The sequence below is a fragment of the Thamnophis elegans genome, chromosome 4 (assembly GCF_009769535.1).
Source record: "Thamnophis elegans isolate rThaEle1 chromosome 4, rThaEle1.pri, whole genome shotgun sequence".
Taxonomy (NCBI): Eukaryota; Metazoa; Chordata; class Lepidosauria; order Squamata; family Colubridae; genus Thamnophis; species Thamnophis elegans.
Window position 1 is genome coordinate 99,450,213 of NC_045544.1, and position 15,581 is coordinate 99,465,793.

At 36.8% G+C, this 15,581-nt stretch overlaps 1 protein-coding gene across 3 annotated transcripts in view; it reads right to left on the reverse strand.

The window, feature by feature from the left end:
* Window positions 1–4,511: 4,511 nt before the first annotated feature.
* BCL2L11 (BCL2 like 11) overlaps window positions 4,512–15,581 on the reverse strand; it is a 33,513-nt gene continuing 22,443 nt past the window's right edge. For all 3 annotated transcript variants that reach the window (XM_032215650.1, XM_032215652.1, XM_032215651.1), the window contains exon 4: window positions 4,512–10,341. In XM_032215650.1, coding sequence (XP_032071541.1) covers window positions 10,252–10,341 — 90 coding nt within the window. In that variant the 3' untranslated portion in view covers window positions 4,512–10,251. The remainder of the gene's footprint in view (window positions 10,342–15,581) is intronic.

Here is a 15,581-nt window from a genome sequence, read left to right on the forward strand (position 1 = left end):
AAATATCCAGGCTCATGCTTTCACCTGGCCATATTTTCACCCTTGGGATCTGAAGCAGGGCTGCCTGGCAGGTTGCACAAGGGGTAAGGGAGCCATGGAGGCCCTTCAATGAAGGCATAGTGCCAGAATTCAGGCAGCCTGCTGATTCAGCACAGCATGCACAAGCTGATTGAAACCTTATCACTTTCTGTTTCCCCATCAAAATGCAGCTGCTTGGAAAGGCAGACTGTTTATCAGTGTGTCCACATCTAGAAATTCAGCAGCAGCACATATTTACCTTCGAGCAATGACTGGATTAAATAGACTTTTTAGGGCAGCAGGCTTTGGATATGAATATCCAATAATGTTCTTCAATTTTAGAAGGATTGATAATATCTTTGCTTGTATCCAAGTTGATTTACCGAGGACATGAACGGACACTAGAGCAGGGGTGTCAGACTCCCAGCACGTGGGCCAGATGCTTTGCGCGCTTCCCACACCCACGCCCAATTTAGTGAAGGGAGGGAAGGTCGCGATACGTGATGCTGCTGCGATGACACGAGATTGACACCCCTGTATTAGAGGATCCAGAGATTCATTGGTTCATTTTTTTGTCACTCAGATAATATAGATGTGTTGACCTTGCTCTCACAACAGTGGTATAATATGGCAATATAGAGACTGGCCACTAAGCATGCGGGCTGTTGCATTTTGGACCAATTGAAGTTTCCAAATCTTCAAGGACTCCATTATAAACTGAAGAGTGAATTGGAATCATTTAAGCAAGAGTTGATAAAGTCATAAGCAAGTTCTCAGCATATTCTCTTCTAGATAAGTCTAGAACTTGCACACTGGCCAAATCTGGGGTAAAGCCCTCCTGGTCATGTCCTTTACCTCCTCTTCTAGCAAAAGAACTGAGTCTCATAGAATTCCTAGATTGTAAACCTAGGAACGACAATCTCTTTCAGATTAGAAAATAGTAGTCTTGGAATCTTCTTAGTTAACATTAAAGTCATTTTGCATTGTTCAGCTTGAATCTGAACCTGTTTCTTCTCATCCGTCTTACAGACCAGGTTAGCACTTTTATTGCATCTCCTATCTGACCTGAAGTAGAGCATCAAATATCTAAGACAAGAATAGTTGTCTTTCCTTAATGCAAGTCTCACCGATGGTCATTTGTAAGAGTTTGAAGCCAAGAAAGAAGTAAGGGCATTCAGCAAATTGAGGATCCTATTACAGATTTATCTAATAGCATTATCTTAGTTTGTCATGCAAACAATCTGAGAAAGAAATTTCAAAGCTTCAAAGAGACCATTTTAATGAATTACTAAAAGAGGGTTGAAGGGTTCCTAACTCGTCTCAAAACACTACTAATTCTTGGTATTAAAACTTACATCTCTGAATTTACCTTTTGTAGGTAAAGACTTAAAAATGAGAATCCAGACTTCCAGGTCCTGATAATCTGCTTCTCCAAAGCTCTCTATAACTATAAATATGTTCCTACTAACCTTCTGCAAGGGGAAAAGATTGAAGATACAATATTTTCTCATTTCCATTGGATTCAGGCTTAATTTGTTGAGAATCAGGGAAATCAGCAGGTCTTTTCCCTGATGCTGGAGTCTCCAATTCCCACAAAGCAACATGGATTACAGTCTTCTTGGCCACTTTCCCCAGCTAGGTCAGATAGAGATCCAATGCAAATAATGGAGGGAACTCTGATAATTTCCCTGACATCTACAGGCTTTAAAAATCTCTATAACGTAAGATAGGATCCCTCTCATCTCAGTATATTTTATCAATCTCCAACCAAGAGCAAATAAGATTTTATCCACAAAATATTTGGCTGGACATTTACAATTTATACTAATTGATTCTTCCAGCATCTCTTTTCCTAATATCTTGGAGCATTCCAAGTAGTTACCATCATTCCACAGATTCAGTAAGTGTAGAAAAGTGATGTATTAGCATACTCTGGCCCATTTCTGAATCATAATTTGATCTTACCAAAAGGCATGTGAAAAATAGTGACTTTCTACTTTGGTCTAGAAACTATTTTGAGTGTCTGAAACAAGAAGTTAGTCCAGAAAGTTCTTCAAAGAAAAGTGTTGTACAGGAAGCAGTCCAAATGGAAAGAATTGCACTGCTCTGAAATTAGGTATGTGTTGCCTTCTACTCTTACAGTGCCAATACAACAGCATGCTCACTGAATCACAGTTCATCTTTCCATATAGTAGAAAGTATGGTACTCTACTAGTGACACCAATGGTCCCTCTCTTTAAACTTAAATTTATTATGGATGCAACTATTTCTCTTAATTTTGAAATCTGTTTAGAATTGCATTAGAATATTTGAAGCTGAACTTTTAAGTACTTTGAAGACATATCTCAAGAATCTTCTGCCAACAAAAAATTGCATACATTATTTTTACCCTCTCCGTATATCTTTTAATAATTCATTTTATGCTATTTCTATTCACCCCATGCCACAACTCTGCATGACATATCAATAAAAATGTTTAAAAGCATACTACTACTACTATGAAAAAAATGAACCCAGGCTGCAAAATATGGTAACAAAATTACTGTAAAAATTAAGATCCAAAAGTATGGCAAAGGAGAGCCATCTTAAAAGGTCCTTCTTAAATGCCAGCAGGGATAAGGCAATTCCTACCTCAGGACCCAATTCCAAAAAATGAAGGAGCAACAAATTACTAAACAGATTCAACCCTTTGCATTAGAAAGGAGAGTTTAAGAATATATTAAACTAAAAAATAACAAATGTGAGTCAACATGTGAGTCATATTAAAGCTATTAGCAGTTTGTTGATGTTCCAAAATGGTTTCCTTGTTGATTATTTTGTTTCCCAATTTGGCTCTGTGGTGCATATCTCCCTCCAGGTAGCTCATAGTAGCAATCCCTACTACTTGTTTCCTACAAATCAAAAACATTCTAAATATACATATTCCATTTATTCATTGAGGTTAAAATGTGGAGAAAACAGGGAGAAATGTAAGCTTCTGAAGGTGGGGTATAAAACAATGTTCCCTGTAGCTGTTTGCTGAAGTATTCCTTTTGTAAAGAAACGTCACTTAACTAATTTGTACTAACATGTTTGTTACCTATTTGCCTAAAAGGAAGACATTTCTGGATTTTAGAAAATCTTCCCTCAAAGAGATCTGGTACCATACAAAAAGCAAATATCTTACGTTTTTAATTCACTTTTTCCTACCTTTGTTTTAAAAAAACATAATCCTTTTCTCAGATTGAGACTTGTTTTAACTCCCCTGCTCATTTTGCTGCCTCATGGATTACCATATTTTTCAGTATAAGACCTCCCCCCCCCCCCTAAAAGAGGGTTAAAATCTGGGTGGGTATACATCAAATACAGCCATTTTTACCCTTCCAAAACCCACCCTGCACATCCCATTTTTTGCAAAAATGGGCATGCAGAGGGTTTGGGAGGCCTGCAAAGTGCTCCTGGGGGCTGGGGAGGGCAAAAACAAGTGAAAGCGGCCCCGTTTTTCAAAAACATGGGGGTGTTTTGCCCTCCCCAGCCCCCAGGAGCACTCTACAGGTCTCCCAAACCCTCTGCACGCCCCATTTTTTTTGCCTCCCAAACACCCCACCCATCGCGTTTTTGCCCTCCCTGCCCCCCAGGAGCACTTTGCAGGCCTCCCAAAATCTCTGCCTGCCCCATTTTTCACTCATGCAGAGGATTGCGAGGCCTGCAGAGTGCTCCTGGGGACCGGGGAGGGCTAAAACTTTTTTCTTTTAATTTACCTCTTCAAAATCATGGTGTGTCTTATACTCCTTGTGCATCTTAGTCTGAAAAATACGATATGTTACAGGTATGGTTTTGAGATGTTGACATCAAACTGCATGGAGATTTATGTAGTGCAACTATACACGTAAGCAAATCGGTGTAGAAAACTCCTGATAAATAAATTTTAAAAGTACACAATAGTAGTTGAAAAGTTTTATTCATATAAAATTATTAAGAACATAAAGGATTGCATCTTAAAAAAAGATCTGCAGTTATTTACAGCAGTATTGCACAAGTAAAGTGGCAATTACCCTGTCAAATTTTCATCAGTGCAAAACACAAGTAAGCCAGGGAAACTGCAATAAAAATGCTACATATGCTGGGTTCTATTAAACAAATTAGTGATTAATCAGTACAAGATCAGTGCTACGTTGATGTTTGTACCTGATGACGAGGTCTGTCATACAATAACTAGTGGTGCAAAATTTCACTCTACTCAAAATTTAATAGTTCTTGAATAAATTGTAGGTACTTCTTGATCATGAGGTAACAGCCATATCCTGTGCTACATAAACTGAGGTCAAGGGATGCAGTATTAACAGCCCTTAATATTAGCACAATTCAAGAAAGAAACAGGAAGCACCAACAAGGTTGTCATCTGATATTTCATGAATTTTCCAGAAACATTGATTTTTGTGGCAAGTTGCTGGGGTCATCTGAATTCTGACTGAACACAACGTGCCCATGCAAGTCCTTGGATCATGTCTATCATTTTTGAAGGCTAATTCACTGCTTGCTGCTTTAGTAAAAATTCTTTGAAAACCACCATCAGTCCCCACAAGAACGTATACAAATGTTTCAAACCTTGAGCATGGGGCTTTCCTAATGACACAATGGAATTGTACTCTCTGCTTGCATTTTATACTTAAACGCTGTAACAAGACAGAGAAGAAAGCAAGAGCAATGAGAGAAAATAAGGGGGTTAATATCTAAAATAGCGCCAAGTATCTCAAACTAGTAGACAGTGCTCTAAACTGATCAATCACTATTTTCATATATGCTAAGTAAAATTTAAAGAAAAAAAAGACTTTACAAGAACTTAAATAAGCAGAAAATAAATATACAACGTTTCTACAAGTTACAGCATTATAAAACAGTAGAGTGCATTAATTACAAAGAAAAGGGGAACCTACAGTATTTAACAAGTTCAATTTTACAAAAAGAAGTTTAGAGAAATTTCTGCTGCTATACAAAAAAAATCTTACATGAAATAGTAAGAAAAGAGGAAACATTGCACACAGGTAACATTTGGCTCAGATGAGAAGAACTGCTCTAATCTAATAAATATTCAAATATTTACAATCATTGAAAGAAAATAAAAGCATTGAAAGTCTTAGTAATTCTCTGGGAAGAAATTTATATCTGGTTTCTCCACAACCAAAGGAAATTCTTCATAAAAATGTTTTGGCAGGACTATTTAAAAGGGGATTTTATTTTATTTTTTAAATCCTCTAATAGACAAAAAGGTTATATATGTTAAATTACATCAAGATTTTAAAAACCCACAAGTCTTACTAAGTTCACAGTGGGGTTGTCAAGGCACAAAACCTGCAGTGAACTGGAAAACCAAATGGGTATTATTTGATTTAGTTTTTAGATATAGGTATCTATATAGATAAATGTCTGCGGAAAAAAGAAAGCTTGGGTTTGGGCCACACAGTGCCAATATCGTGTCATTTACTGTTTATGTTATAATTCACAGAATTTTTAAAATATGTATTCGGCTTATAATGCTTGCCTAAAGCCATGGCAGCAAGCTCATTGCGCGTCCATGCTATCAGTTAACACATATGTATGTGTACACATCTCAAGGCACTGGGCCAGCCAAGCCTTTAAAGAAATTGGGGGAGAGGGGAGGACAAGGGATGCAAAAAGGCAGCACAGACGCCACTGCTCATGCACTGGGCTTTTCAAAGCCCCCCTTTGTATAGCAGCTCCTTATTTCCACATACCCATCCCTAAGAGAAAGCCACTGCTCAAATTAGGGTATCCTAAGGAGCAGCATTTGCTCCAATCCATGTAAGGAACAAAGGAGTCTTCCAACATAAGGTGCATGCATGGAACTCCCAAGATCCCAGTCTACAGAAGGATTTAATTTTAACACTGGAGTGCTCCAGGAACAGAAGCAGGAGCAAAGTTTCATTCATGCTTTGGTGAGTAAAGAAAGATGAAGTCTAGGCACATTATCCTGGGTCCATGTTGGGAACCAACATAAGCCAGTGTGCTAAAAGATACTTCTGGTAATTATTTCCATTCAAAATATAGTCAAATTCAAATACAGGATCTTATGACACACTGAATAATAGCAAACTCTTAATCAAAAAGTGTCTAATGTTGTATATCAGCATCACTGTAGTTGGAACAGAAAGAATTTCTGGCATTTTGCACAGTATCAATCTGAGCAGCATAATGCTAGCTGTTAAATCCATTTCCTTTCCTCTTCCACTGAAGCAGATTTTGCAAGCAACATGCAAATATACAGATCAAATTCCTATTAACAGCATTGTCATTTCTATTTTGAAATTAAAATAACAAATCAAATTAGGAAAGTTATGGACCGACATTATCAAACAAGGAATCTCCCTCCTGTAGAGTTACCAAAGAAATGCTTGATTCAGCAGAAGCGAAGCATGTAAAGCAACACCATGTGTGCCTATAGCTGGATGTCAGCAGTGCTTCAAATACAATTCCAAATGGTGCTTCAAAAAATCAGAAGGCCTCCAATAGCACCTTTTCTGGCTAACACATTATATTAAAAGTCCTAATCTTCTGAGTTAAAGGTCACTTCATCAGGTGCACAGGTTACCTATGAGATAAGAGAGTTTCAGCATAACCTGTTTTTCCCCCCTCTCTTCTCACCACCTCACTCTAATTTAAATCCTGTATCAATCTAGTCACTGATGCATCAGATTAAGTAACTGCAGCTCACGAAAGTCAATGTCTTTTAATAACGTGATATTCAGAAGTTTCTACTGGAGCTTTTCCGAGTTTTCATTACCATAGACTAACATGGCTTTCTTCCTAAAAATGTGCTACAGAACACATGGGAGAATGCACCTTAGCACTTCTGAAGGCATCTGCATCTTTTTCAATAAATCTCACACCTGTCACATGATACAGGCAACAGCTGCTTTAAGGAGTTGCAGTCAAGGGCAATATTCCTCTCCCCTGTGCATTCTCAAGCATTTTTTGAAATTGAATCTGAAGTGCTGCACAGCACTATAAAAGATGGGACTAAAGAAGATGGCACGAAGTTGTTGAGATTGTTCTTAAAACTGAGAGCAATGCACACAGCACCAGCTAATCAACCCTGTCATTTTGGTAAGACATTTGCCTGTTGAGATGGGTAAGGAACTTTAACATAATACACTCTTAACATCCTCATTTCCAAAAGATGGTTAGCACTTTCACTGCTTTCGGTCCTTAAGTCTCCACTACCAGGCAGTTCTGTGGACAACTTTCACCAGGATGTGAAACATTTTGCTTGTTGGGAGTTCTTGGTGTGTGTTTTAAAATTCACTAGATCTCTGAAACAATGGGTTAAAATAATACATACAGGGAATAGGTGAATCTCCACTAGGTGGACTAACATTCCACATATTACAGACAGGCACAAGAATTGAACATTTATGGAACAATACAGAGAAATCACACAGAAGTGGTGTTGATAATACAGAGAATCATAGTCTAGATTCTACAAATGCATTTTAGATGGCTTCAAGAGAAGTCAAAGCCTGCAACTTTTTGAAGGTTAGTTACACATTTTCAGTGGTGCTGGTGAAACCAGAAGGGGGGGCACAGTATTTGGAATCATATTTATAGTCTGTACCAGTCTATATAGCTAATCAAGGACCAGATAAAATTATATGGCAAAGAGAAAAAGGGACAGAATCTGTTATACTCACTTTCAGTTGCCTCACATGGCCAATTAAAAATGACATCTGAATTACCTGACCATAATGTGGTGCAGCACAACTTTACTGCTCATTTAATTTTTATTAAATCACTGTAGCTTTCAGTTTTGAGTTTTCCCAAGCTATATCTATTATTTTACATTTTACTATAACCTATAACATTTTAAACATTTTATATTTAATAAACTATGATGAGTCACAAAAGATTTCTCAGAAGCAAAAGCCTTTTTAAAACAAGTCAGGCATGCACATCTGCTAACCACCATTGTTACATTAGAAATTTACTTGCTATATTTTGATTCATTTTCATTCAAGATTAAGCTTAATGTGCATGTCATAATTTACTAATTTTATAAGTTCAATATTCTGAACTTTCTCCTTGTTTTAAAGCAAAATCTTAATCCTTTTGGAAGCAACTGACTTCCCTCCAATTAAAAAAAAACTAGAATTGTTTGATCATCTCTCCAATAAACATTAAAGGCAAGCAAAGCTAAAGATTTTCATTAGGCCTTTTAATGGTCTGTTTAAACTTTTAAATTATTTCAAGGGTTGCTCTCTGGAGCACCGAGTGTGTTGTCTTTACTGGGTCCAGTTCATAAATACTTAGGTTTCCAATCAGTGCCTAAAGTAACAAAGAGGTATCTTCCTTTCAACTAGAGAAAATGCCATAGTGAACTGGACCTGCTGCCATCATGCTCAGGCTTTGAGACAGAATGGTAAATCAGTAAGTAGTCCAGCATACACAGTGTGTGTGTCTGTGTCTGTGTCTGTGTGTGTCTGTGTGTGTTGTACATCTCTGAGAAGGGCTGGCAAAGACCCTGCCAATAACCACTAACCTAAACAGACCAGTACTCTGATTCAAAATGAGGCAGCTTCCTATGTTCATGAAGGCTTCTGTACCTGGCAAATGCAAGAGAACCCAAACCAGGAACTTTATGAGAGAACCCTTATCCTGAGAAGGGTATTTGTTTCCATCTCTAGGCACACAAAGGGGACGAAGTGACATCAAATATGGCAAGTCTTTTTGCAGACACACAGTCTCTCCCATGGCATATGACAGACCTTCAGTCTACAGTTAGGGAATCATTATTTTTACTACTATCTCTGGCTCAGAGAAACAATTCGCTTTGATTATTTAGGTTGCACAATTCAGCTTTTTGGAATTAATTACCTTCAGTTCAAGATTTTTTCTTCTTCTAAGTAAACTGTAAGTAGTCCTCACCAACATAGTAGGTAAAAGCAGCTACTTTCTTACATGAGGCTATGGAGGCTGCACTTGGGGGTGGAGGTGGGGAGAAGGTTTCAGAAATTCTCCTGTTAAAACTTAGAAAAAAACTTGTTTCCATCTCTCTTGAAATTTTTACCCTCAGAATCAATTTGAATACTGTGCTGCTATCGACCCCAAATCCACCCACTGAGTCAGTAGTCCTTGTACATTCCACATTATGGTTACTAACTCATCCCTCCAGATAATTTATTTTAAGAATAAATGCAGCAATAACTAAATCCAGAGTGCTTGTCTAAAAAAAAAACTACAGACACCCAAACTGGATTTAAACAACAGTAAAATACCATAATGAGGATCAAAACAGTGCCAGAAATCATGCAGTAGGACCCTGTTCTAAAAACGTGGGGCAATATTGCACAGGTGTAGGAACTGCTTTCACCCACATGCAAAAACTTATTGCTACATTGCCCCCCCTCCCTCCCCACATCAGTTTATGCTATAGAATATATACAAATAACATAGGAAGAAAATTATAAAAGGCAACCTGGTGTAATTATTTGGACCATTTAAACTTTCACAGTTTAATTTCAACTTTCAAAGCAACTTCAATATTTCTTCCTCTGGACTGCAAGAGGCAGAAGCTCTACACAAAGAAAGATCCAATCTGGTTCTTGCACAGCAGACAGGTACATGTTCTATGTAAATTCCTTCTGTTGTAGACGCACAAAGGCAGCTGACTTTTATGGCAGAAATTTAGGGAGGAATAACCGGAAGTATCAATTCCAATCTTTCCATCTTGTCTCCACCAACTTCATTTAATGATCATGAGCTCTTCTGCGTGGAAGTCATCTGGAATGAATGGAGGACCTAATACCAAAGTCTGGCCTCTCACTACTTGGGAAGATTTGTTCTTTAAAAAGCTGTACAATATGTCTTTAATATAAAAACTAAGGCAGCTTTACAAAAGTAGCTGGCTCAGTCAATTCCGTTGTAAGGTAGAAGAGCAGCCTACATATTTCCTAATGCGAATACATGATTCAATTACTTTTCTTAAAAGCTTTATATAGCAGTTTTTAAAAAAAAGTTTCATCAACAAAATGGTGTCAGCTCTATTGTTTCTAACAATGTTGACCTATTTCCAAAAGTCCATCACAATTTGTTAATTCTCTAATATGGAGTCCTCTTGCTCCTTTAATTTACTGGATGTCCCAAAGTCAGGAATGGCTATTAGCTGCATCCAGAGAGATTGTTCGTGGGCTTTGTTGCTAGAGCCAAGTAAACAATCGTCATGGCCTCTTGAAGCACTAGTCACTGCATTCTCCATATGAAGCGGACGATGTAATGCAAAAGGCGCAAAATTATGATCTGATGATTTACTCCCTGGTAATCCAATAAACCCTGAAAGAAAAAAATAAATTATTTTAAAACAAGGACCTTTCATATGAGGCAGTAAAGATTATCAAATGTATAGGACAACTTAGGAATTACAGTACTAAGTTCTTTGGGTAGATTTAGCAAAGCACAAATGAAAACAGTGTTAAACAGGCCAATAAGACAACTATTAGGGTGAAACTAAGATAGTAACAAAGCAGGATCTCCTATTGCATTTTGAGGTTTTTCTATTGCAATCATATGAATTATAGTTGTATCTTTACATCTCAAAGGGAACAAATATGTGTATAATGACAAAGCTTTAGTCAGATTACTAGATCAGTAGGTGTTTGCATGAACACTAAACTTCTGTTCATAAATACATGGATACTTCTATCATTTTTAATATATGATGTACACAAGAAAATATTCTTTTTCATGCTTTAATTTTTCTTTTTCTTAGCAGGCAATTCTCCTTTTTTTTTTAATTTAACCATATAATTGCTAGTCGATAGCACAGTGTAAATTGATTTTGTGCAAATCAACATTTTCAAGGTAAGAGATTCAGAACATAATGGCAGGATCTTGCTTCTAGAAGGATCCAGTCTGCTTAAGCCCCTCTAGAGCCCTTGTAAGCCAGAAAGGGATTGAATAGCCAAACAGCCTGACTGAGCTGGTGTTAAGACAGAGGGAGAGTATCATTGTTTATTGGCTGCAAATCAAATATAGCATGGTTGCTATTTATGAATGAATTTCTTCAAATAAAAAGACAGTCATTTTCTTTCTATATCTCTATTTACTGGGATGAGAAAAATAAATAATAGTAACTGGTCTAACGTTCATTGGTTAAATGCTGTAAAAACAATTCCACAATAATTAATGGTACTATAGAGTATATGTTGGAAGAAATTATTAAGCCTTAGTCTAGATTGTGTGTATCTCATATTCAATTGAATATATTTGCTTTTGGCCTTATTGAAAGATGGAGTGTAAACAACATTATTATATCTCAACCCAAAGTCATCCTTTCTGAAACATGTATTTTTATTATTTTTTATTTAAGGTTCATATGAAATAAGAGTCCAAGTGGTGCAGTGCTTAGAATACAGTATTGCAGGCAAACTGCCCACACTCTGGAGTTCAATTCTAATGGGGCTCGAGGTTATCTCAGCCTTACATCCTTCCGAGGATGGGGCAATATGCTGGCATTGTAAACCGCCCAGAGAGTACTGTAAAACACTATGGGGTGGTTGTCCCAAAGGTGCTTTTTCAAGAGGCAACGGGACTTTCTGGTTTTTCTTTGAAGACGTTTTGCTTCTCATCCAAGAGAAGTCCAGTTGCCTCTTGAAAATGCACCAATGGGACAACCATGAGCATGGATGCCTGAGAATTTTCATAGACTAAGGGGATGGTATATAAGTCTAAGTGCTATTGCTACTGCTGTGTTAATGTGATGCAAAATTACTTGGGGACATTCAGCAAACCATGGAAAAAATGATTAACTCATAGCCTTTTGTATTTCTAGCTAATTCTTTTTCCTATGTCCATTTTCTGTCACTGATTGATGTCCTCATTGTCTGCCTCAATCATGCTTGCACATTCACTGTAATTTATTCATTCAAATGGATTCTCCCTATCACGGTATATAGAACTCAAGCCCATCTAACATGCTCTAAAACTCCTGTGAGATGAGAAATTAACAAAGTTTTTTAAAAAAACTTCTATAGACAGTTTAATTTTCCTCATGAATGGCAATTTTTTGACATTTCACCTTCTAGGTAGAGAGAGACTCCAAATCCATAATTTTCAGGTTCCAGTTGTGTAAGAAATAAAGGCAGAAGAAAGTCTTGTGAATGAATTGTATCTTTAACACTGTGTTTGGAGTAACTGTCACTATATTTAATCTTGTTCTGTGCTGCTTAATGTGAGGTTTGTTACCAGAAACCAATGGTATATAATTTATGAGATCTGGTAGAGCACACAGAAAGAGGAAAAAACAGGAGATGCCAAAACCAGGATGGTATTCTCAGAGCATAATTGTGTCATTGTCTAAATTGTTGACTCTTGAAAATGTTACAGAGATTCCCAAAGGATGAAATCTGGTAGCTATAATTTATCTGAGAAACCAGTGATTTGGTGTAATGTATGCCAAGAACCTAAATAAAGCTATTGGCAATCTGTGCCAGAGCTAATGAACTAGTGAACCTCCAAATTATTCTCAAGTGACTCCACCTGTATAAACACCCACTGCTTTTTTTGAGTATAAATACATGCAGATACACTTGAAAAGATGCAGTCATGTAAGAAAAAGAAGACATATACGTTTGTGTGCTGCCTGACTTCAACTTCCACAAGTCACATTTGATGAGAAGAAATAAGGCAGATAATCCAGGGGACAATCAAATAAATATTTCTTTTCAGCCATTTGTTTAGAAAAGGTTGTTTTAAATAATTAAATATAATTAGCATACAAACTAGAGATTTTCATTTATTTGCATCAAACAAACACTAAAAAGTCTCAGAAGAAGAGCAACAGTACGTATAATATCTTTGGATACTTTAGACTACGAGATTTATTGTGGTGTAAGCTTTCCTGTAGTAAAACCTATTATGTCAAATGTAGTCATAAATCTGTTTCAAAGATCTTAAAGTCTAGCAAGAAGTTAAATTATTTTATAGTAAGAGATGCACAATTTAATAGTTCTCCTAAATGCTATTACAAAATTGGGAAGTATTAAATTCATGGAAAGTAATTATAACTACACTTAACACAGATTATGGTTAAGAAGAGATTGGTTTGCTGCCTATAGTCATTTCTTTGTCCTAACCCACCAGATTCTTGCACCACTGCAGTTATCTTTGCTTTAGCTGGAAAAAGTCATATAGTGTAGCTTACCTAAAATCTGAACTGTTTTCAAACCAAAGATAAAACATTTCTGATATTTCTAAAAACCAAGGGAAGGACAGCAGCAGCAAATTCTTGCTTGATCCACCTGACATTATGGGATTCTGGCAAGGCTATGGCACTTCCATCCCTTCATAATAAGATGAGAGCAAATCAATTCACGCCTGCAATTCCTCTAAGGGCATTCTAACAACAACTTGTGATTTTTATCTTGGAAGTACAGGATTCTTCCAAAATTAGCCTTTCACAAATTTACTTTCAAAAGAATAAGGCTTATATTAGGTTGTTGTTTAAAAAAATTAATGTATTGCCTTTCAAGACAAACTTAACAGCAGTATCAATCATAACAGAGCGAATGCATAGGTTCCAGGGGTTATGTTTTTCCCCATTGCTAATTATGGTTAAGCAGATGGGAAACCACAAAAGATGGCAATGTCTCCAGAACCTGACACAAACATCAATTCATAAAGTATACAAAAAGCATGCTACTCCAACAAAATCCCCCAAGAACCAATATAGAAGTGAAATGATAGGCAGTCTCTATGAAAGGGCAGAAGCAGACATGCCCCTTGCTCCATTCCACATATGCACTGGCACTTTGCATAGACTTCTCATTCGTATGATCTAACTTTTCAAAGGAGAGGGAAGAATACAATCATTTCTGGGGTGTGCTTAGGGGAAGCATAATGAAATGCACAAAGAAAGGTATGCTCTCTCTATGGAATCTACAAAACATAAGATACTATTTCTGTGGTGGAAATTGTAGCTACTTACAAAACAAAGATAAGTCAAAAATGACTGCAGTGTAAGAGACTGATTTTCTATGTTTGATTTTTTTCCCATCTGCCAGAAGCTTGTTAACAGACCTAGGAGAGTGTGTTGCATGTAGAAGCTTTTTTCAGTTTATGAAAAGGGTTCCACCTTAGTGTGCCCATAACCTGTGTTCTAAAAATATTAAAATATAGTAAAGCCCGTCATGTTTTCCCTAAATAACCACAAAAGAAAATATGTGTGGGGGAGAAGCTTGATATATAAATAACAGAATCAAAACTATTTAGTCTGTACAAGAACTAGGAAACTGGTCTGAGATAAATTTATCTTAGAAGCCAAAGTTTAAGATCTAAGATAAAAGATCATCTCTTGTCTGTTACAAATAAATGACCATCAACTCTATTAAGAGAGACTGGCTAATTTACCACAATGCAGTGCTCAGTTTTAAAGAAAAACTGAATTCAAATGTTTAAAAAGTCTAGACAAACGTCTTCCTTTCACCAAAGCATATCAGTTAACATTTGTTATGTGACTACAACATAGCAAAACAGGGGCCAGAATCTAGATTCTACTTTAAAGCTACTGGGTAATTTCATTCAAAACAGCAAGTAAATCTTGATGTTTGAATATTTGCGTGCAGAGAGCGATCCATCTTACTGTGTGCGTCAAACATTGGTCCAAATTAAGTAGAAGGCCTCAGCTAGCCATACTTTTAAAATATTTGGACTGTTTTAAATTACGAAACTATGAGATTAAGGACTGAACTGAAGTAAAAGTAAATAGCCAAAAAGGGGCCAAAACATGCAATTTAGGTGAAATAAGCAGCTATAATAAGGGTCATTCCATGTCAAGTGGTCTGATTTCAGGAAAGTGCCCAGGTCAACCATCATGGAGTTTGGTGAAATTTGGTGTGAACATGCACCCACATCCCCACTGAACATTGGATAAGTGTTAACGTTTGCCAATGCAATACTTGCAGAGATATTTGTTTGACCCCATACCGCAGCCTTCAACAGTATGACTCTGAGATTTCAGCAACTTTGAGACATAATATCTCTGGCAATATTTTGTTGGGAGAAACAAAACTTGGCCATCTTGTACAAAGTTGGCCAAAAATGACTGCAGCATGAAAAAAGGGTAGTTTACAAAATTGAATATAAAGTTGAGAGTTTTTGTAAAAACGGCAAAAACAGGGTATTTTCAGCCCACTTTTACAAAAAAAGACCTTCTGGAAACTCTGTTAAATCATTCTCATTATCTCACTTTGCTCCAAATTATCTAGATGGAGATAACTCATGAGAATGTTTTTATTATTTAGTTTAATAGAGCAAACAAGTTGTACAAGATGGCCAGGTTTTGTTTCTCTCAATGAAATATTGCCAGAGATATTATGTCTCAATGTTGCTGAAATCTCAGAGTCATACTATCGAAAGCTGCGGTATGGGGTCAAACAAATGAATATATCTCCGCAAGTATTCCATCAGCAAAACTTATCCAATGTTCATTGGGGATGTGTGTATAGCAATAGCAATAGCAGTAGACTTATATACCGCTTCATAGGCCTTTCAGGCCTCTCTAAGCGGTTTACAGA